The sequence below is a fragment of the Pleurodeles waltl genome, chromosome 11, assembly GCF_031143425.1.
Source record: "Pleurodeles waltl isolate 20211129_DDA chromosome 11, aPleWal1.hap1.20221129, whole genome shotgun sequence".
NCBI classification, from domain to species: Eukaryota; Metazoa; Chordata; class Amphibia; order Caudata; family Salamandridae; genus Pleurodeles; species Pleurodeles waltl.
This window is the reverse complement of record NC_090450.1, coordinates 142,823,399-142,846,246: the sequence shown is the minus strand read 5'-3', so window position 1 is coordinate 142,846,246 and position 22,848 is coordinate 142,823,399. Positions and strand designations below refer to the sequence as shown.

Here is a 22,848-nt window from a genome sequence, read left to right as displayed (position 1 = left end):
TTGAACAAAATTAAATATTTGCCGGACAATTTGTGAACCAGACCTGTTAAGAGTTTGACAGGTGAGGAACTCCATAAGAAATGTCGTGGAAATCCTGTCCTCAGTATTACCAGTATAACATAGCCTATGCCCCTTGTAATATGGGGATGGGAGATCAGCCACATTTGTGATGGAGTGACCCATCCACCAAACTTTAAATAAGACTCTTAGGCCCTCATTCTGACCTTGGCGGGCGGCGGAGGCAGCCAGCCAAAGTCCCGCCGTCAGGTTACCGTTCCGCGGTCGAAAGACCGCGGCGGTAATTCTGACTTTCCCGCTGGGCTGGCGGGCGGTTGCCTTCAGGCCGCCCGCCAGCAGGCCGCCCGCCAGCCCAGCGGGAAAGAGGCTTCCACGATGAAGCCGGCTCGGAATCGAGCCGGCGGAGTGGAAGCTGTGCGACGGGTGCAGTTGCACCCGTCGCGTATTTCACTGTCTGCGCAGCAGACAGTGAAATACATTTAGGGGCCCTCTTACGGGGGCCCCTGCAATGCCCATGCCAGTGGCATGGGCACTGCAGGGGCCCCCAGGGGCCCCGCGACCCCCCCTACCGCCATCCGGATCCCGGCGGTCGGACCGCCGGGATCTGGATGGCGGTAGGGGGGGTCGGAATCCCCTCGGCGGCGCAGCAAGCTGCGCCGCCTTGGAGGATTCAATGGGGCGGCGGTACACTGGCGGGAGCCCGCCAGTGTTGCCGGTCCGACCGCGGCTTTACCGCCGCGGTCGGAATCCCCATTGGAGCACCGCCGGCCTGTCGGCGGTGCTCCCGCGGTCCTCCGCCCTGGCGGTCTTTGACCGCCAGGGTCAGAATGACCGCCTTAATGTCTAACTGGGCAAAGGTGTATTGCCCTGATACTTCTAACAGTGATTAAAGGCATAGGACTTGCTGTGAGCTCACTTCATGGTAAAATAAGATCTCCTATTTGAACTATCCAAAAATAATTTTATGTATGCAAACGCAATGCTTAAAACATCAAATCTTTATTCCTCCCAGTTCCTGTAAAAGAGTATTTTGCCTAAGGATGCAAAGGAGTGTATGTTATTTGAGAGTGAGGCCTAAGAAAGCTATCTACTTTAACACTAATGATGTGCTTCGATCTGCACAGTTATCAAATTTCATTAAGTATGGAACATGCACAAATTGCACAGGGTCCTTCTAATGTATACCCTACATACATTTGAAGGTGATTTTCTACTCACATACACAAATTGTGTTCTACACATTGGTAGGATTGGAAGGAATCTATTTTTCTGGGGCTGCAGATTCGAACTTGATCCTCTAGTTCCAGGTTCTTCACAGACAGCAAATAGCAAGTGAAGTTCTAATGTGGGCCTTGGGTCACTGCTGGCAACCCCTGTGAAGTACTATCAAGTGGTGCACAGACCTGCTCCAGTCATGCACAAAATGTAGGTGCAAGAATGCTGGAGAGCTCCAGCCTTTCTGACTTGCTGACCAACAACCAATCCGAGTTACTTAAATATAGGGACCAGTTCTTATTGGTTGACAAGGCCCCAGTTGAAACAATTGGTTTCTCCAACCTTCTGGAACTCTCTCTGAACTGTAGGAAAGATGGGTCGGCCATAGTGCACTGCTGAAAATGCCAAGACTGCACAGGAATTCTGGGTATTTTGATTTGCAACTCGGCCTCCATTTAAACATGAGTGGGACACTTTTATGAAGGTGAGTGGCAGACATCAGCATAGTGCCAGAGTTATCAGCAAACTAATGTCCAGTTTCTCAGGGGGATCTTGTACAGCCACTGGGTAGAATTTTGATGAAGAACTGGGCACAGCCACAGCGTGAAGAATCACAGAAATAGCACAGCATGCTAACGTAAATAGGGCCTCATTACGAGACTGGCAGTCACACGACCCCAGCCTTGCGGTGGTGGTTAGACCCCTGCGCCTGTGGCGGTCCGACTGCCCCATTATGAGTTTGGCAGGTGGACCTGCCAACAGACCACTGTCTCCGCCACGATCCTTGATCCAGGCGGCGTGACGGTGGTCCTGGTTGTAATCAGCCAGGGCGGCACTGAAATCAGCATCGCCTGGCTGATTACAACCTTGTTTTCCGCCTACCATTTTATGGCGATTTCCCCACCATGAAAAGGCTGGTGGAGAACTAGTGGAGGGGGCCACAGGGGAGACAGTGACATGGGCAGCGCAGGGGCCCACCTGCTCAGCACCATCAGAATGCACACTCTCTGCTTAGCAGATAGTGTGCTTTCCAAGGGTGCTGGTCGGCCACCTCTGCTCTACGAGATAGCACTTTGCTCCTTTAAGGGAGCTGAGTGCTTTCTCGTAGCAGTGTTACTGCAGCTCTGACTGGCAGTAACGCTCTATTTCAAGGTTTCTGCCAGTCAGCCAGGTCTGGCATGCGAAAATCTTGTAATAGAGTAGTGCGGGGACGCCATGGCGGTGGCGTCCTCCCGTGAGTTTGGCGGTCCCACATTGGGACCGACAAATTCCTAATAAGCCCCATAGATACAGTGAAAAGGGAACATCCGAGTTTCTCCGGGCTCTGTCTTCATGGTTGATTCCAGGGTTTACCTCCCCCATTGTTACCCAGCAAGAACACACACACTTGGAATCTACCATTTCTGGTCCTGTCCACTTATCAGGGATTACCAATGTCTTCAGGGATAAAGGTCCTTTGCTTTCCATCCCTGTTCAGGGAAACTCCTCACCGACCTCTGTAGCCCACTAGGGGATCTTCTTCTCCCATGAATGGAGGCAAAGAGGGCTATCGGCTGTGGCATAATAAAAGTGGTGGGAATGTGCTCTACAGAAGCATTGAACATAACATGACATAACAACATATCACCTCTTGGTCAGAATTAAGTTGTGAGTATCGCTGTTCGATTCTAACCTAGCAATCCACAGGCAGAGGATCTGCCATCAGCCCTGCTGAGTCCCACCGTCATGGACCTCAATTCACCAAAATGCCAGGGGTAGCAGAAGTGACATCACACGCCATTCCATCTTTACTTTCACACACATGCTTACACATACACACATTCACTCAAACACACGCCCTCTCGCATAAACACACTTTCACCCGCAAGCACCCATACAACATACATTTAAAAGTGTTTTTTACTTACCTCAGCTACCAGGGGGGTTCAAATTCCAGCTAACGGTACTCCATTTTTTATTACACTAATAATGAATGATGTGTTATTCACTATTACTGTAATACAAAACGGATTGAAAGCAAGGAAGTGGGGCCCCAAGCAACGTCCATAACGTCGAGCTGCCCCTGTGTTCTTGGCACTGATTTTGCAACCTCTGGGGCAAGGGGTCGCACAGGCAGTGCCAGGGGTCGCAAGAGTCAAGCTGGGGGTTGAAGCTGCGACCCCTGGCGACCCTACATGACGTCCATGCCTACCGCTAAATGTGTCGCAAAATTGGGCAGCTCATTAGCTGGCAGGCCACAGTAATCTTCTCTCAACAAACTCTAAACCGAGGCCTCAATATATAGGACAATGTGTAAATGGTTCTGGGTATGTATGAGTGTTTATCTAGCAAAACAAATACTTAATTTTAACTCGTACTCTTCATTAGGGTCAGGTACATACATTTGTTAGCATCGGTCTCTTTAATAAAGTGCGGATGATTGATTTGGGCTGCACCTTGAGTGTTAAGCTGGCCTGGTGTTTAACCAAACATGGTTGCAATATGAGAACATTTAACAGAGGATATGTCCAGCCTTCGTAAAATCCTTGCATCTCTATGCCCAGAATATGAGCTACCTAGTCCCCCAAGTGATGTCTACTCTAACTAAAGTCCGTGCTCTGTCTCTTCGAGATCAGACACATTTTATTAATTCCTTTAGTGCTGTTCCTCTAACAATAATTCTTGCTTTCATGTTTGCAGAGCTGAGACCGAAAGAGGACTCTCTAGAAAACATATAATTGAAGGTGCGTACCGACATGTATTTTAATTTAATTTTCAAAATGTCTCTATGTATCTTGCATGCGTGAAATCACTAGAATTATATGGAATAAATATGAAAGCAGACAGAATTAACCCAGGAAATCCATCATTTGGTTTCTGAAAAGCTGATTATTACTCCGTGGCGCCCACACTTTGAGAACTAACGTGTCCGGAATCTCTGTGGGGTGACCGGGGCCAGAGTTATCAATTGCAGATGGAATATCTGCATCCGTTTCCGGTCATTACAGGTTTAAGACCTTGGAAGAGGAGAGAAACGTGCAGCTCATGGAATTACTGAGGTAAACACTGTTGACTTTTGCGAGTGGAAACTGTCTGCGAAACCCCTGCGGTATGACACCATGGCCCGTATTTATACTTTTTTAGCGCCGCATTTGCGTCGTTTTTTGACGCAAAAACGGCGCAAACTTGCAAAATGCCATTGTATTTTGTAGGATTGCCCCATTTTGCCTCAAAAAGCGGCGCAAATGCGGCGCTAAAAAAGTATAAATAGGGGCCCGAGTGTTTCTGCCGCGGGGTAATACCGGACCCGGTGTTCCTGCATCAGGAAATGCAGGAACACTAGGCCTCTCATTATCACCCAGAGCAGGATCCCCCTCCACCCTCGGGATACCACAGCTCCAGGTGATTCTGGATTTGGGCCTTAGGCCTTCGAAGTGGCCTTAGTGAAGCATGAGAGCTACATGAGTAGAAGCATATGTAAGGTCGTGTCCCCTTCTTCCCTCTCCCCATACCCTCTTTCCTTCCTTCACCTGCCCCTTCCCTTTCATCTCCCCATCATTCCTCTCCTGCTCCCCAGTTGCAGGTTGAGGAGACGCCCTGACAAGATAAAATCTACCCAAGCAAGCAACAAGTCATGACACCATGATTCTCTTTTCTCTCTGAGTACTACTTTGCTCTTTTTTTCACCACGGACCCCCTCATGTTCCCTCACAGTTCCAACATTGTGCTTAAAAACAAATTGTGTGCAGTATTAATGCTGGGCAAGCATCCAACGTGACAAAATCACATGTCCTTCTTCCCTCCCACCTCTAACCTCCTTCCCTAGTTTTTTTGTATCCTGCTTTCCTCTCATTTGCCTTCTTTATTCTTCAGTTACCCTCAGTGATTTACAGTGACCTAAAGGGGAATACATTATGTGCATGCAACCAATATGAAGTAATATATCATAAGAGAACTCCCATGTTGTTCCTACAATCTCTCTGCTCCTCAGGGACATCACTGGATTCCACCACCACTATGTTTCCAGGCTCTCATCCTTACATATTGATATCATGTGGTTCCACACTATGGGTCTGATTCACAAGCTGCACTTTTGTAGTAACACACAGTTTTTGTGTTTTCACAAGCAGCACTTTTGTAGTAACTTACACTTTTGCAGTAAGTCCCTACCTCCATTATTTCCTTTGAGAGGGTGCTGCAGTACCAGTGGTTGGCCATGTGTAGTGCTGGACTTACTACACACATGTAAGTTACTACAAAAGTGTAAAGGTGTAAGTTATCATTGTGAATCAGGACCAAGCTATTCATACTGGTTCTTTGTCTCACACAATGATATGACCAGGTGCCCAGAAGGCTGACCATACCAGTTATCTGCTTACGCAATAAGGCCCAAGTTCCACCCATGCTGTTCCTACAGTCTCTCTGCTTCTCACAGTTGTATCATGAGGTGCCTGCTCTTCATACCGCTTCTCTGATTCCATAATAATAATAGAAAGGTGTTGAGAAAGCTGTTCATACTAGTCATCTTCCCCACACAGATGATTCCAGGTTCCACCCATACTGTTCCTGCAAACTATCTGTCTTACACAGTGATAAAACCAGAACCCCTTTGGTGTTCATAAAGGCTCTCTGCCTCACTCAGAGCTCTCACACCTGAACTATCTACATTGTGTATTTAGATTTTTCACCTTACACAATGATATCACCATGCTTAACCCTTCCGGTTCACATGGGCTCTTACAACATCACACAATAATAGTACCAGGTGTTGCTCCATAGCTTTTAAGGGCCTTCTGCCTCACATACCGATTTTCCTAAGGGTCACCCCTACAATTTCTACACTCCCTCTGTCTTAAATAGTGATATCACCAGTTCTGACCCCTGATGATGAACATAAAGGCATTATTTCTATTAAAAGAACATCACGGGGTATCTCACACACTAATAATGTACCTCCAATGATGTTCATACGGTATTTCACTTTCACACATTGAATTAATTGTTTATGTATTTATATAAAGTCAGTTGCACAGCTTTATACAGCGCACAACATACACTCTGGGATGTCGCCACACTTTACATGAGATATTTACTTGAGACATTTACTCTGCAAACATATAGTTATAATGTCTTGAGTAATCCAGAAACCAGAAATTGGAGTGGGGTGCAGAGAAAGGAGAGGGTTAAAGTTTGTGTATGAGGTTTAGGGCCATATGTACGAACACTTTTTCCCATAGACACAGAATGGGTAAAAACCTTTGCTACATCTGGCCCCTAGTGTTCAATTTAACAGAATTCCTTGCCTACTGGGTTATGCTTGTAAATATCTCTGGAACATTAGACCTCAGAGATATTTTTGAAGGGTTCAAATGATGGATTTCTGCATATTAAAAGCGAACTAGGTTGCAAGTTTCAGGGGGCTTGGTATGAAAACAACAGGAAATTAATGTTTCTTGAATCTTAGAGCTTCTAGGAGCATGGATTCTGCACGTCACAGAGACCAGCTGCACCCGAAGGCAGAGTTTTTTGGATCCAGTATTTCAGAGAGTAAAGGGGTATAGATTTGTGCATTATTCTGGAAATCGTGAAGTACTTTAGGAAACCAATTGAGGATCATCAGGGCTGACATCTAAACATGTTTTACTCTAGTGATAAGTCTTGATGCTGCTTCTAGGTTTGCGTTCACAGGAGCAAGGTGTCGTTTAGACATTCTATGCATTGGGCATTTCATAAGCCGGTCTTGGATGGGCCAGTCCTTGAACCCTTGGTTTGAAATATGTTCTGCGCATTGGTTGAAGAGAGTTTGGGAGAGGTACTGCGTTGTGCGGCATACCCTGTCATATAGGTGCTGAATCCAAGAGATTTTTCCATAGTTTCTTTTGTTGGAAGCTGTTTTCGAAGAAGGAGTAAAACTAGCTCATTATATTTCTAACTATTTTCATTCTAATAGATTGAGGAGGATAAAAAGACACGAGGAACCACTGTCTGCGAAGCATAATGACTAGACATCACCCATGCTACTCAGTTTCATACACCTATACTGAGGACACCAGACATCACCGAAGCTGTTTAAACAGCCTCCAACCCCTAGAGATGCCTAGCACCAGAAAATCCCTCAAGTTGCAATATAAATGCTAAAACAAAACTGAAGAGGACGATATTAACATAATTGTGGTGTGTGAACAGAAAATAATTAAATAACATTTTATTGAAATAATAATAATGAAAAAGTAGCAAGGAAGGGAATCCTACCGTGAGGACGAATTAAATGGTTCTTTAAAACTGGGGTGGAACAAACTTGGTTCTATGTTACCTGAATTGTGCACCCAAAATGGGGAGTAACACTGAGGCAACACAGAACCATTTTTCATACTTTTTGCATCTCTCCGGTTCTCGACACGAGTTACTGACCTGTAGCAGGCTTTATGCCTTAATAGGTACTTCTCATAATTAAAAATAGCAAATTGAAATTCCTTCTAGAGTTGAGCCCCATCTTGTCACATTACAAATGAGGAGACACATAATGCAGGAGCTTCCTGCATCTTCAACTTCTACTGATTCCTCTTCTCCACATAAGTAAAAATGCACAGTGAAAAAGCAAACAAACTACAAACTACCGCATCCCATTCATTCCCTGAGCCGAGGTTAAAGTAGTACTGAAAAGAATGCCAGATATATGGAAGAAAAGCACATTATTGGATCCTTCATGTGTCATATGTGGAAGTACAAGAAGCATGATTGATGAACAACCAGTACCTTGTAAGAACGTTCTTTACCAAGTTCTACTGCCAGGTCCATTAAAAAAAAACTAAAGCAGCCTTAGCAACACCATTCAAAGCAGTTCCACTGGGAATGCGGTTGTAATTATAGTGGGGTCATCAGGGTTATCATGGTTGAGTCATGGCATCCCATCCACCTCTGAAAGCAGCACTCCAGACTACAGCCGATCAGGAAGGTTCCAGAGTGGCCGAATAACTACTCTGACCCTGCCTGGTACACAGTGGTGAAAAATGGTTTATCAGGAAAAAATAGCCTAGACAGTCTCTGCACCTAGCAATACACCAATATATAAAACTCAGCCATACTAGAGTTTTCTGGGACTCTGCCCAGTCAAAGTTGCAGTTCCCCTGCCTCATTCAGAATGTGGTGTAAGTACGGGTCGACTGCAGGTGGAGGAAAGGTTGCTGTGTTCCTCCTAGTTAGGGCCACCACGCTGATGCATATTTACTCCCACCATACCTTGCCTGGCAGAACCGAGCAGAGTAATCAAACAATTACCCCCAGGCACAGAGGAAAAACTCCCAGGCTTTAAGCCCATTGTCATTTTACCAGAAATAACCCCCACTTTGGAGGTTTGATTCTGACAAACAAAATGGAATCCGAAAGCGCCATACCAACATGCCATCCTCCTCAGTGAAGACATTCCCATCAGGCCAGTGGACATCTCTCAATATAACAATCACTGCCCACTTCAGAACAACAATATATGGAATACCAAAATTGACTCGCTTCTAGGTCGAAAATATTGAATTCTAACCCACATCACGGGTATGTTTGTGAAAGAGAATTAAGGAATTACTGGGAGAAATGTGAAAAACAGGTTAAAGAAATACTACAGCAGTCAGATGAAACCATGGACATCTCATGAGGGCAACACCAATCGGGTCAAAATTCAGACATCCCTTTTTTCTCATCAAAGGAATTCATAGTTAGGAAAAGCAAACAGTACAGTAGGCCATCGTACAACCCCAACAACCTAAAGTATATGAACAGAAAACAAACAGTCATTGATTTTTTCTGATTGGTGACCAATAAAGCGACTTCCACCAGTTGCCTGTGTTATTCTGGTCATTCTGCAGCACCTTCAAGATGTCTTTTCCATAGGATCAACTGTGCATTCTCTGTCTACAGTCAGTGGCAATCGAGGTAACCAAGGAAATGTGGGTAGTCGGTTTAACTAGAAGGGGAATCCAATAACTAGATTGCTCTTGTTGTTATTTACTCCGGCTGCTCCTAGGTCTCTGTTTCCAGTAAGGGCCAATCACCTGCCCTAAAATGATTAATGAAAATTGTTTTGAATATTTCAAGTCTATTGTCCTCAATTTTCTTGAGTATTACATTTTTATCCTTGGAGGCAATTACTTACACATGAGAGATGGATAAAATAGGGAAGGGAACCCTTTATGTTGATACACCTCACCTCCTGTATTTTAAGACCAAGCTTGGCACTTTGGCCTAGAGATAGGTCAGTGTTCCACAAATACCAGTACATGGTATTGCACTTTGTGGCTCACCAGGGGGCTTTAATTCGATATCCAAAAGGTGGTGCTGACATACCTACAGAGACCTTCCTTCTGTCAGTGTGATTGTTTGCTCTTCCCCAATTCAAGGGGCACATATTACATGGAGGCCAACTAGAGGGATGCCAGCGTTCCGGACAGAGGTAGTGGTAATTCATCTAATAGATTGTAGTGCAGCAACGTGGCACTGGTGAATGTTTCTAAAGCCCTCCGAGCTGCAGCTTGGCGGCTACGAGAAATATAATTGTGGTGCAGGGGTAATGAAAGCAGCTAATAAGTAAGATTCAGACTTTATGTATGCAGCATCTTTTTGTCAGGAGTGGGCTTCCTTGGCCATTGTCAATGTTTACAATAGCATTCCTCGTAGAGTAAGGACTGGGAAGAGGAAGTAGGAAGTGGCGGTACTGCTTTTCCTTGTCAATGTACTTACATTCCACCCCAGGGGAGGCTCCTCTGCTATTGCGAAGGAGCATCGACCCCCAGGCCAGCAGCAGTAGCTTTAAAACTTTTACAACAAAATCATAATAAACTGTGTTTGTTATGGTTTTGTTGTAAAAGGGGTGGGGCCATGGGCATGACAGGGACCTAGGGAGAGTGCATAGCACTACCCTCAGTGCGCATGCTTGTTTGGCCGGCCATCTCAGGCTGGCCAAACACACATGCGCACTAGGCTCTTTCCAACTGTGTTGCCGGGTTGGAGACAGCTGACAGAGACTTCCATTCTTCCTCGAAGTGCCCATCCAGGGCACTCCATCCAGTCCTAAAGCTGATGTCATGCTGCCAGTAGCATGAAGGCAGCGTTAGGATTGGCTGCAGGGCAGGCTGGGAGCCTGTGCCTGCAAGTACTTGCAGCTAGAGGAGGGGATCGGAGCAGCGAGAAAAATACGTTTAAAAAAAATTATTGTCTATTTTGTTTCTTGTGTCATGCGCCATGCCACCCGCCGCTTTTCCCTCCTGTGAGTCGACACTTGCCACCCCTTCCTAGGTGCTTTGGGGCTCTGGTGATGCCTGGAAACTGTTTAAAAGGTATATTGAGTAGTTGTTTGTGTATCAACCCACACAGGTAGACAGAGCTTTGAATTATATTTTTCAACTCATTAGAGTATTCCAGCTTTGGAGGTTGAATCCACGTCTTTCAGTGAAGTCTGGAAATAGAAGAGGTGAGGCATTAAACTCACTTTTTAGTATTATTGACTTTTTCAGAAGTGTGTGTAGATGTGTTGTTCTTCTTCTCAGGTGATTTCCTTGCCCCTTTATGAAACTGAATGAAACAGGAAATATGTCTAACTTCTGGAAATTGATAAGAAAGTCACACTCAAGGCGCTTGTGAACCAGGCCTGTACAGTCAGGAATAATTCATATTAAAGGATGGAGTAAGGCACGACTTGTCACAGAAAAGCTTCATGAATTGGGCCCTCACTGACGAGGTGCGGCATCCTCAAAGAACAATCACAATCTATTCAGAGGAGTGGCATATGTTATGGACATTACTTACCAATTGAGAGCTAGGCAGCTAATTTATAACACATGCCAGGATATCAGAAACCAGTTCAGCAGTTGGAAAGCAGTCAGCTGGAAATGTTACTTCCACAGCAAGTTAACTTTCAACAAATAAGCTGGCTGCATCTCGTCGTAATGGGGAATTTGTCAGGCAGGGCGTTTTGCCTTTCAGCACATTGCATGGAGATCTGTGTCCGTGAATCATAGAGCTAATCTTTTTGTCTTTCCTGGTCACGAGCCAAAGCAAGTGAAAAGTTGTATTCATTGTAGCAATAGCTACAAAATCAGAGTTCCTGCCATGTTTACGAATTCAGCAGCTTGGAGTACACCTCAGAATTTAACAGGATCCAGAAAAAACTTGGCATATTCACAATTAGATGAAACACATATTGTGCTCTGGAATGCATATGCAATAATAGATTCAAGATACTTTGTAAAGATTGTACTAGAGAAACCAAGCAGGCTGTCCCTCTACTGAAGTTTAATTTCTACCCAAAGGAGCAAAGTTTGTCAAAACACAAAACAACTTAATTTCCCAAAAACGCCTGGGAAAATGAAAGGTCACCTCTGAGCTAAAAGTATTATTGCTAGTGGCAAATTAGGGGCATATTTACTAAGTTTTGACATCAACGTTTGCATCATAAAAGTAATGCAAATTGACGCTAATTTTTTTTTAACTAATTTACCTACCAGCTCTAAACTTGTTTAGCGCTGGAAAATCACTCAAAAGTAGCGCGAAGCAGCACATAGCACTGATTTGCATTACTTAGCTCCAAGGGGCGTACCATGGGTGGTGCATGTGTGTTTCAATGCAACCACCCAAGGTTTCTGATGCTAAACCGTATTTATTTATTTTTAAAAGACTTAGGCCCGTATTTATACTTTTTGACGCTAAACTGCGCCAACGCAGTTTAGCGTCAAAAACATTAGCGCCGGCTAACGCCATTCTGAAGCGCCATGCGGGCGCCGTATTTATTCAATGACGTTAGCCGGCGTTAGCCGACCGGCGCTGCCTGGTGTGCGTGGAAAAAAACCACGTACACCAGGCAGCGCCGGCGTTGGGGAAAATGGCGTATGGGCGTCTTAAAATGGGGCAAGTCAGGTTGAGTCCAAAAAATCGACTTAACCTGATTTGCGCCATTTTTTTACGACGCCCATCCCCCATTAACATGAGTCCTGTCTTAGTAAAGACAGGAGTCATGCCCCCTTGCCCAATGGCCATGCCCAGGGGACTTCTGTCCCCTGGGCTTGGTCATTGGGCATTGTGGCATGTAGGGGGGCACAAATCAGGCCCCCCTATGCCAAAAAAAAAAATATATATATATATATATATATACTTACCTGAACTTACCTGAATGTCCCTGGGATGGGTCCCTCCATCCTTGGGTGTCCTCCTGGGGTGGGCAAGGGTGGCAGGGGGTGTCCCTGGGGGCATGGGGGGGCACCTCTGGGCCCACAGGTCCCTTAACGCCTGCCCTGACCCAGGCGTTAAAATCCGGCGCTAAAGCGTGTTTTTTAGACTTGCCCACTCCCGGGCGTGATTTTTGCCCGGGAGTATAAATCCCACGCACCTGCCTCGGAGTCGATTTTTTAGACGGGAACGCCTCCCTTGCATCTCATTAACGCAAGGAAGGTGTTCACGCCAAAAAATGACGCTAACTCCATGAACTTTGGCGCTAGATGCATCTAACGCCAAAGTATAAATATGGAGTTAGTTTTGCGTCGAAATTGCGTCGATAAAAACAACGCAATTTCGGCGCAAACGGAGTATAAATATGCCCCTTATTTTTTAAAAAGATGTTTTAGCTAGGGGTGTGCAGCAGCTCCGCTCCGCTGGCGGAACTAACAGAGTTTTTGGAACTTCGCACTCTGCTTGAAGCAGAGTTAGTCAAAAACTCCACTAGCCCCACCAGCGGAGCGGAGCTCACTCAGTGCGCGCTGCAGGCCAGTTATGGGCAGCCACTGCAGACTTGTTGCCATAGGATGATGAGAAGAGGAGGACTCCCTGGAAGACCTAGATAACTCCTTGTCTCTTTCTTTTGTCGTTGTTTGTGCACACTGGTGCACAAACAAGGACTGAAACGGCAGCTTTCACTGCCTACAGCCCTGGCTTAAATTCAGGCCAGGACCGTAGCAAGTGAAAGCTGCTGTTCAGGCCCCTTGTGCACAGGCCTGTCCTGTGTGAACTGCACACGGGGCCGACCAGTGCACCACAGGTCTGGCAGCTTTTGCTGCCCTATGGCCCTAGCCTGAATTCAAGCCAGGGCCGTAGGCAGCAAAAGAAAGCTGCCATTCAGGCCCCATGTGCACTGGCCTGCCCCGTGTTCACTGCACACAGGACTGGCCAGAGCACAAGGGGCCTAAAACGGCAGCTTTCACTGCCTACAGCTGTCCTGAATGTGCTGCTTCGAGCTTCTGAGATCTGGCGCATTCAGAACTCCGTGGGTCATGGAACTCCGCCTCCGCGGAATTGCACTGAGTTTTTATTCAACTCTGTGGAATTCCGCTGAGTCGGACTCCGTGAACTCTGCCCAGGCCTAGTTTTTCGCGTAAGAAAATAAAGCCCACTTCAACCAGGCACAAACATGGACAAATGCATTCAATTGTCCTTTCTTTTCAGACTTTGCAAATGTGCTGCACTATACAGCACCCATGCAAGGTGCCTAAGCATAGTATTTTGTATTGGAAGGACATCCTTCCAGTACAAAACCTATGCTAGTCTCCCGTAGACACTCTTGCACTATGGTGCAAAGGTGTGCACGTGGCACACAGCAGCACATTACTGAGCCCGGGCTAGGGAGAGGTGAGAAGAGTGCCATATTTCTATAAATATGTCTCTCTCCTGCTCCCTCCTTCTCACGCAGTGCAGCACCTATTTTTGGGCTGTTGCACTGTGTGTGAATCAGGTAAATCTGGGCCCTAGTGCTTAGCCAAGAAGGACAGTCAAGGGTGCCTACTGCCCTGCAGCACCACAATTACTGCAGGGGATAATGGAATACCTGTGGTCCATCAAGGCAGGCTTCTCAGCTTTAATCTTTGATCCCCTGCAACAAGATTTATTCTCATCTCCTGAGAAAAATAAAAATAAAAATAATCTGGGATGGGAGAAAACAAACTATAACGCAACAGCTCATCTGTAATGCACTAAAGTTCTTTGAGCTAGCCTCGAAAACTTGTCTCCTTATAGTTCACAAGTTCAACACTAATGTTTATTGAGGGTAACAATGCTTACCTCATTGCCTGTAAATTTGTAGACTTTCAGATATATTATTAGGCAAAATTGTACATTTCTGCAGACTTGGTGCCTCGCCTTATGCTGCTTTGTGCTGTTGTAGCACCAACAAATCCACACCATCAATGGGCAAGAAATGTAAATGTATTAAATAAAGACGTACTTGTGTAATTTCAGACTATCCTAAAAAATAACCATGACTCTGAATATTTGTTGACTTGCCTTTCAATGAATGCATCCGAAAAGCAGAAATTTTCACACCCATTTTGAGCATGGTTCAACTGATCCATCTGCAAAACATGGGGAATGAAACGTGTGATTGTGCGAGATTGTCAATAAAGCTACCTTTCAAATTTAATATAAAAAAATCCCTTCAAGAGTGGCATGGGTGATGACAGGCTGAGGATTGGCTGTAGTTCCAGTTTCACACGGGATCTTTTCCTCCCATCCTTCTACGGCAACCAAAAGCCTTTTCTGATCCATGAGTAAGGGCCTTGTGGAGTAAGATGCTATGGATGTATTGCAGTGACAGAGCCCTGCAGTTACTCAGGAGAGAAGATGCAAGTGGGGCTCCCCTGCAGTAGAGTAAGGTGATGTCAGAATCTCGAGTCAACAGAATCCTACCTTCAGTGGGAATGGCCGGGACACCCAATGAAATAGGTGGCAGAGTGGTGCACTGTCATACAGGTACTGGTGAACCTCTTCTTTTGGCACCGGATATTTCTGAGGCGAGGCAACCAGGAAGATCGGTCAAGGCGATGGAAGGATTAAAGGGGACGGGCATGAACAGAGAACAACATCATGGACCACAAAACTTGGTTCCGAGCAGACCCTGGTGAATCAGAACAAATAATACATGAAACATGGTGAATGTGAATAAGAGGCAGCAAGTAACAAGCAAAACAGTGAAAGCGAATACCCCTTAACATTGTGAGTGAAATAGGAAGGCATGCAAAAAAGATTTAAGCCACTGCTCGTAAGATATATATTTTTACAACTCATTTAGTGGTGCACAAGTCACCAGAGCTTGACACAAAAGAGAGCGATATATATATAGCAAGATATACATAGATATATATATAGATATATCACTAAAAAAACAAAGGTTACAAGGACGGTGTAGCTAGGTTCACATTTTACCCATACAAAACCAGACAAATTCAGCAGTTATAGTTTTACTTATAGTTATACTTATGTTAAGAAACTATAACTCAGGACCTAAATTTACCTAACAGCATGAGTTATAGTTTCTTCAGATAATTATAACTATAAGTAGAACTATAACTGTTGAATTTCTATGGTTTTGTGTGGGTAAAACATGAACCTAACTAAGACATCCCTGTAACCTTTGTTTTTTTCAGTGTATTTGTTTGCTTTTTGTAACAAAAAGTAATACATAATACGTTAAGACAACCACCTCCGTGCACGGCCTTTGGCCATGCACAACAGAGGTTGGCCGCATCTAGGTGAGGCCTAAGTTGTGTAGTGATTTGTATGTGTGTGTGCAAGTTTGAAATGAGCATGTTTATGTATCGGGAGCCAGTGAAGCTCCTTAAAGTGTGTGATGTGAGTTCTTTGTGGGAGGTTAAAGATGAGTCTTGCTGCCGAGTTCTGTTTGGTTTGTGTTCTTTTGGTAAGTTGCTTGGTGATCCCAGTGTAGATGGTGTTCCTGTAGTCCAATTTGCTAGTGACTGGGGTGTGAGTGACGTTTTTTCTAGTGTTGCTTGGGAGCCATTTGAAGATCCTTCTCAGCATTTTCACGGTGTGGAAGCAGGATGCAGTGACCGGATTGACTTGTGCATTATATTGTAGGTTTCTGAGGGGTATGGTGCTAGGCTGACAGTTTCTGTTTTTTCTGTAAAGAAAGTAGCAGACTTAGTTGAGAGTGGGTCCCTGGATGTCAATCTTGTGCAGGCATGTGATGTCATCAGCGATGTGGTTTGAGATGCCATCAGTGATGTCATCAGTGATGTCACTGACCATGTCATCAGTGGTGTAATATGTGAGGTCATAATCAGTGCATTATGGGGAACATAAACTATAGTTCACTCAGGTAACTATAACTGCTGAAGTTCAATGGTTTAATGTGTGTTTCAGTGAATTTTTACGCTTTAAAAAAATTCTATGGGCCATATTTACAAGGACCTAGCACCTCCTTGTGCCACATTAGCGGCATTTTTGTTTTTTACGCTAATGTGGCTCAAGGAGGCAAAAATTGCCACGCCATATTTATGCATGCATTGCACCACTTTGCGACCCGTTATGCCACATTATGCCTGCGCCAGACTTAATGTAAGCAACGGGGGCTTCCAGCGTAAGGAGGCCCGCACAAATGAAGCAATGAAAACTTCAAGATTTAATTGCGCTATTTTTGGCTTTATTTTTAATGCCTGCCCAAGGCAGGCCCTAATAGGAGGCACCCATTGAAATTAATGGGCTTCCTTGCACTTTGCTGCACTAGCAAAAACATTTTTTAGGCTAGTGCAGCAAAGCACCACAATAGCGTAAAAAATGTTGACGCTATTGGCCTAACGTGCGACATGGTGCGCCGTACTGTAAATACTGTGCACCCATGGTTTTGTTAGGTGGCAGTGAGGAGGTGCAAGAAATCCTGCGGATCAGTACTGAAGCGCATGATTCTTGTAAATCTAGGCCTATATTTCTTCACTATAATGTCCTTGAAACCTTCGTTTTTTTCGTTGAATCAATATATGTATACACACACATATGTATGTGTGTGTGTGCATGCGTGCGTGTGTGTGTGTCTATGTGTGTATATAACATGGAAGGTCTCAAAACACATTATCGAATAAAACGCACACCCTCCAGGGCTAAACTGCGAAACAACTTTTAAAAGAAGCATGCTCTGCAGTAAACCCTAGCTCTCTGCAGAGAATGAGGGCTCTACCCTCTGCTCATTTCTGCCAGCCCCTCCACCCTGCCTACCCTGGGGAGATCTAACCAGTGACTGTGCCAAAGGGCTGCATAAAAAGATGCAATATGAATTTCAATCTCCCTCGTGGGGAGAATTTGACAGAAGCGATGGGCTGCAATTTTTTTAAAAAAATGCAGGTAATTTCAAATGTTTAATATAGTTTTATTTGAAGACAACGAGCTTTGAAAGGTATGCCTTTTGCATAGAGTCGTCTTTCAACAATATGCATAGTTTTTCTGAGCTAATGCGTGCGGGAGGCAGTGATCTTCTCCCCGATGTACGCAGTTTAAGGGACTTCTGTAAAGTGCTATTTCCGAGCTGTCATCTCGGCTGAGATGAGCTCCCCGTGTCCCTGCTCTGGATGCACCTGACAGCGTGTTTTTATTTTCTGCTTGCAGGATTAAAGGCCTCTCTCCAGAGACTGCAGCTCGAGTATGTGGATGTTGTTTTCGCAAATCGACCAGACAACAATACTCCCATGGAAGGTTGGTGAGAGCTTAGGCGAAAGCATTTAACTGGGACTGGAGGGGACACATGAGTTAATTTTACACGCTGTGAAATGAGAATGTATTTATTCTGGATTCATTTTGTCCAGATTATGGTGAAGATAACAAGATCCACTTCCTCCTTTTTTTAGAGCCCAGTATTTTCATTTAATATTGTTTAACCCTTATCCCTCAAAACCAGAGAATTTACACAGCTTTCTAAACTGTAAGAATTTTGCCAATTTGAAGGAACGCATTCTCTTCTCATTCCATGGTCTTTTTCTCTGTACAAACTCTGAGTTGTAGCACTACTTATTTATTAACATGTATATTTATATAGTTCACTTTAATGTTTAGCTTACCTTTTCATCCCTTTGCGTAAGCACGTTTTGCGGCAATCTTCCATAGTGTATATCATCATGGATGTGCTCTTAACATCCGAAGTTGTGTGGAACTAGTGCCATAAACCTCCTTAGGGGCCATCATCAGGCTGGCCAAAGTTCATGTTCTTCATTTCGGCAATGTGGCCCGGCCCTATCTTAAGAAAAAATGACGATTATTGTCTCAGCATACTAGCAACACATGGATTCTTTCAACAGAGGGGCTTTCATGCCTTCCCTGAGCTCCTCAAGTGTTATTTAAGACCTTAATGACCAGGTCAAGGTGTTCCATAACTTCTTCTTTTATAATCTTTTCTAAATGGTGAAATTGGAATTGGTAGGAATCTAGTGAGGTGCCATATTTCAGATATTCTGAACTCCCACAAAACACTTTGAATAGAATTATTTACTCTTTCAGAAGTTATTGGAGTGTTTTCACTGTAGAGAATGTTTCATATTTTTTGTCAGACTAAGGTACAACGTTGTGAAGTCCTATCTCGGGAATGGGATCATTTTAGTTAAATATGTTGCTGAAGTTCAGGAGAAGGATCTCCTTCCTTAGAATGCTCAGCTTGTGCTTACCTAATGTAGAAGTACTCCAGTACAAAGTAAATTATGAAGTAGATGTGGTGGCTCAATCCCTTGAACGAGGGGCAATACTACAACATTGATGAGGAGATAGAGAACAAAACGTGCAGTAGAAGGAACGTTTTTTGATCTGGAAACTTGGAACTGACCAACTAGGTTTTTAGACAGAGGCATGTCTTGAAAACCATTTAAATAAATTGATGTTTTGTAAGGTATACACAGTAATCAAATTCAGTTAGCAAATTTGCTAAAATATTGAGACCCGCATCTTGAAAAGCAATTGAATACCTTAATGTGTTGAAGGTTATTGCAACTGGATTCCACTTAATTTGGCAAATGTGTGAGAATGTTGGGAAGTACATTTTGATATGTATTGATGCTCAGTATGCCCATTCAATTAGCAAATGTATTAGTACCACTGGGAACTAAACACTGTAGCAAGCAATATGTTTTCTTCTCATATTTATAATCCTACAAACAAATGAGATGGGTTTGTGGGAAAGTCATAAATAACATAGTGAATTGTAACTTACTAAACTTTCAAACAAGAGATATGGATCTACGATGTGTGTGACATGTTTAGAACCTACACAATGAATTCTGGCCATGACAATTTTAACATGAAATTATTTTAATTGTTATTTTGTTGAGTCAAGGATGGGTTCCTTACAGCCAGTACATTCATTTCTACTGGTGTGAAAGCCATGTATTTACATTTTTATAATACAAAATATAAGCATAGGGACACATTTTCTATTATTGCATGCAAAACATCAATCAATCAAACAGGTTTTGTGAAGCACAACTATTCACCCTTGAGGGTATCCAGGTACTTGCAAGTCTCAGAGGCACATTCAAATAGCCAGGACTTCAGGGCTCTACAGAATTCTGGATGAGAGGTCTTGATCCAGAGATGCATGGGGAGGCTGTTCCATATTTGTGCTGCTATGAAGAGAAGGCAAATTCACAACTTCTGCTTTGGTGGATGCGTGGAGCATGGGCAAGCGATAGTGGAAGCAGAGTGTAGTCTTCTGGCCAGTTGGTGCCAATTCAGGTGGTGGTTAAGGTAGGCGAGTCCTTAGTTGTGTAGAGCTTTGAGTGCATGGGTCAGCAGCTTGAATACGCATCTCTTCTGCACGGGGAACCAGTGGAGTAGCCTGAGGTGTGGTGTGATGTAGAATCGTCGCAGAAGGTCGAGGATGAGTCTGGCTCAGGGAACTTGCTGTGCTGAGTGGCATGGAAGGGAGATAGCAGAAATGCTTCATATTTACAAATATATTTCTGCTCTCTGATTGTGCTGGTGCAGTGTGTCCTACCTAGCTCCAGAGGGGGCACCTTTGCATCATAGGTCATAGTGCTTGCATTACAGGCAGGATTGTGTTTGTACATAAAGGACACCTTCTTGCACAAAAACTATCCTTAGAGGCATATTCATCTTTCTATGTTTGCTAAAGAATGTAGAACACATGGAAAGAGGAAGCAACAAGGAGGAATAAAGATATGTTGTCTTGTTATGCCTCTGTCTGGTAGGCACACCATGTTAGAGCAAACCTAGGTTTGCATGCCTTTGTAAATAAGAATTGTGTCTAAATGCATGGGTGGATGCGCTGGAACACCCAAGCTCCACCAATGTAACAACTACAAGATGCAAAGTAATGCAAGGCAGTAATATGCACTGTGTAGCGTTACTTTGTACTTATTAAATGACACAAAGCCACACACAGTGGCTCTGCATGGCTTTGTAAATGACCAAAAAGATCTTGCATCAGGGCTGTGCCACAAAATTGACTGAATCTAGAGCAAAATCATAGTAAATCTGTGCTATAACACATAGGAACATACAATCACTCTGTAAAAGCCTGTTTATAATGTCCTTAATAGAGATGAGATTGTGTCAACTATAGTCACCTGTAATAAAGAAATTACATAGCTGCTCAACTGTAATACATTAGTTCAGCTGGGTTGTGATGCCAGAGGCAGCAGCCAAATTGAAATGCAGGTCGGAGAGCCACACAGCTACAGCCTAAACAAAGAAAAAGAGAACTGGCTTTTCATTCTCTGGCTGTGTTTTTTTAAATTAATACTTGACAGCATAAAGGGGTTATTTAGGTCAGCACCTTTTTTTCCGCTCTCTAGGTCATTGAAAGAAAGCTAGAATCTCTTCATGCTTCTCACACATTCTGAGCTACGGTATTGTCAATCTGACTTACAAAATACTGATTCTTATATATTTTTTACAAGAAATTACTAATTGTTTTTTTGGTGCTTAATTTTCTGCTACACACTCTATAATTTTTCTTTAGTTCTGCAAACGATCTCTTTCATATGAAGAAGCATAACATCAGAGATTTAGGAGGTTTGTGGGATGGATGATGGTGTGACCATCCATTATAATGAATAAAATACCCCATGCTGGACATTGGAAAGATACTTCAAGTCACCTTTGTGTTCATTGACCTTATAAAGGAACTTGGACATTGGTTTCGCTAATCTATATGATCATGGAAGTACTTGATGTTTTGCAGTATCTTTGTAATGTAATGTATGGCATAGGGTACTTTATATCATATGGCTCCCCTTTACCAAATTAATGGAAAAGAAACAAAACTTAATGTAAATGTTTCTCATTTACTGAGACAGGAGTCCAATGCAGAGTAATGTGGGTTGTGACACTTTTTGTACCAGCTAATTCACATTTGAAATGCCACAATAATGGGACAGATGTATTAGGTGATTTTGCGATCGCAAAACCTGCAAATTTGTGACTGCGCTTGATATGTACAACACCCATGTCACTACTCGCAAATGTTTTTCCAAATCACCAAATTAGTTTAGAAATCCACACTGAATTGCAAGTTGGAAACGTTGTATAAGTGTTATTTATTTCAAATTGTGATTCAGTAACCTAATATTCCGATCACAAACCATTGACCAGTTAGAGACTCCCGAGATAGGGTAGTAACTGATTTGCAAAGGGGCAAGGTCCCCTTTGATCTGATTCCACTTTGGAAATTGGGGTGGCAGTTACGGGGTAGTAGGCTGTAGTCAAGGGGGCTAATCCTTTTAAGGAACCAGACAACTTTAAAAAATCCAATTTTGGAAAGCAATACTTGGACGGTGGTCTACTGTGATGGTAGCCAATAACAAGGTGTCTCAAAATGCGACCTGCCTAATGTATACTCGTTAGCCAGTTCATTCTGCAACTCCCTGCATTTCATCAGTTTATGAACCGACCTAACAGTGCATAGGTCAGATCTAAACATAAAACTGTGGTTGCAAAAAGTCAGAAATCAATTTGCAAAAGCTTTTTGTTACACTTTTTTGGTGCATCTGGTTCCCAAAATCTGAATATATAAACCATTTACAGTTAATTTTGAGTTAACATTATGTCTTTTTTAAGTGTGCTTATTGAAGTTTTATCAGAGACATAACATACAGTTAGCACTGTCTAATAAACGTGTTTTCATTAAATTAGGAATACAAATATACCTTTTAAATAACGTTCATCACATAAATATTTAAAAAACAATATTTGACTGTGGAATTTCATGAATATACTTACAAAGAAGAATTATTAGCTTGTAAACAATACACGAGCTTGAGCTCTTCAAAAACAAAGAAATGTAAGTAGTAATTGATACTCTCCCTAAACAAGGCCCACACCATATGCAAAATTCAGGTTAGGGTTATAACCTTTTCACTAGTATCAATGAGTTTAACCATAGACTTGCGAGATGGACTCTCACCAGATAGCACTTTTGGGTGTGGCAGCTTAGTCAATAACAGTTAAGACTTAAGGAATGGGTCTGGCTTGGAGAAATTAAGGGGCATATTTAAGAGCCCCAAGCGTCACTGAAGCATCATCAAAAGAGATGCTCCGGTGGTGCAGTGTCCTGCTCTGTATTTACAAGGTGGCGTTAAGCTTGAAAATATGGCCCCTTTACACGCAGCACTGTGTGTGGAAGGGGCGTGCAATGGGTGTTGCTGTAGGCGTGCCACAGTAACACCCATTGCATTTTGATTCTGGCTCCGGTTTACGAGTTTTCGTAAACCTGAGGCAGCGCCAAAATCTAGGGTGGCGTTAGCACAGCAGCACACATCCGCAGCACACATCAAAAGAGCAAATTGCCAGTTAAGATTGTTTTTGTGGAGGAAGGTTTTCCTTCCTGCTCAAAAACAATCTCCCCCTCAACGCAGCCACCCTTGCACAATAGTG

The 22,848-nt window shown here is 43.7% G+C and overlaps 1 protein-coding gene across 1 annotated transcript in view; it reads left to right on the top strand.

The window, feature by feature from the left end:
• KCNAB1 (potassium voltage-gated channel subfamily A regulatory beta subunit 1) overlaps nt 1-22,848 on the top strand; it is a 522,245-nt gene that overhangs the window by 412,828 nt on the left and 86,569 nt on the right. The window contains exons 7-8 of the mRNA XM_069213297.1: nt 3,913-3,956; nt 17,578-17,664. Of these exons, the coding sequence (XP_069069398.1) occupies nt 3,913-3,956; nt 17,578-17,664 (131 nt within the window). The remainder of the gene's footprint in view (nt 1-3,912; nt 3,957-17,577; nt 17,665-22,848) is intronic.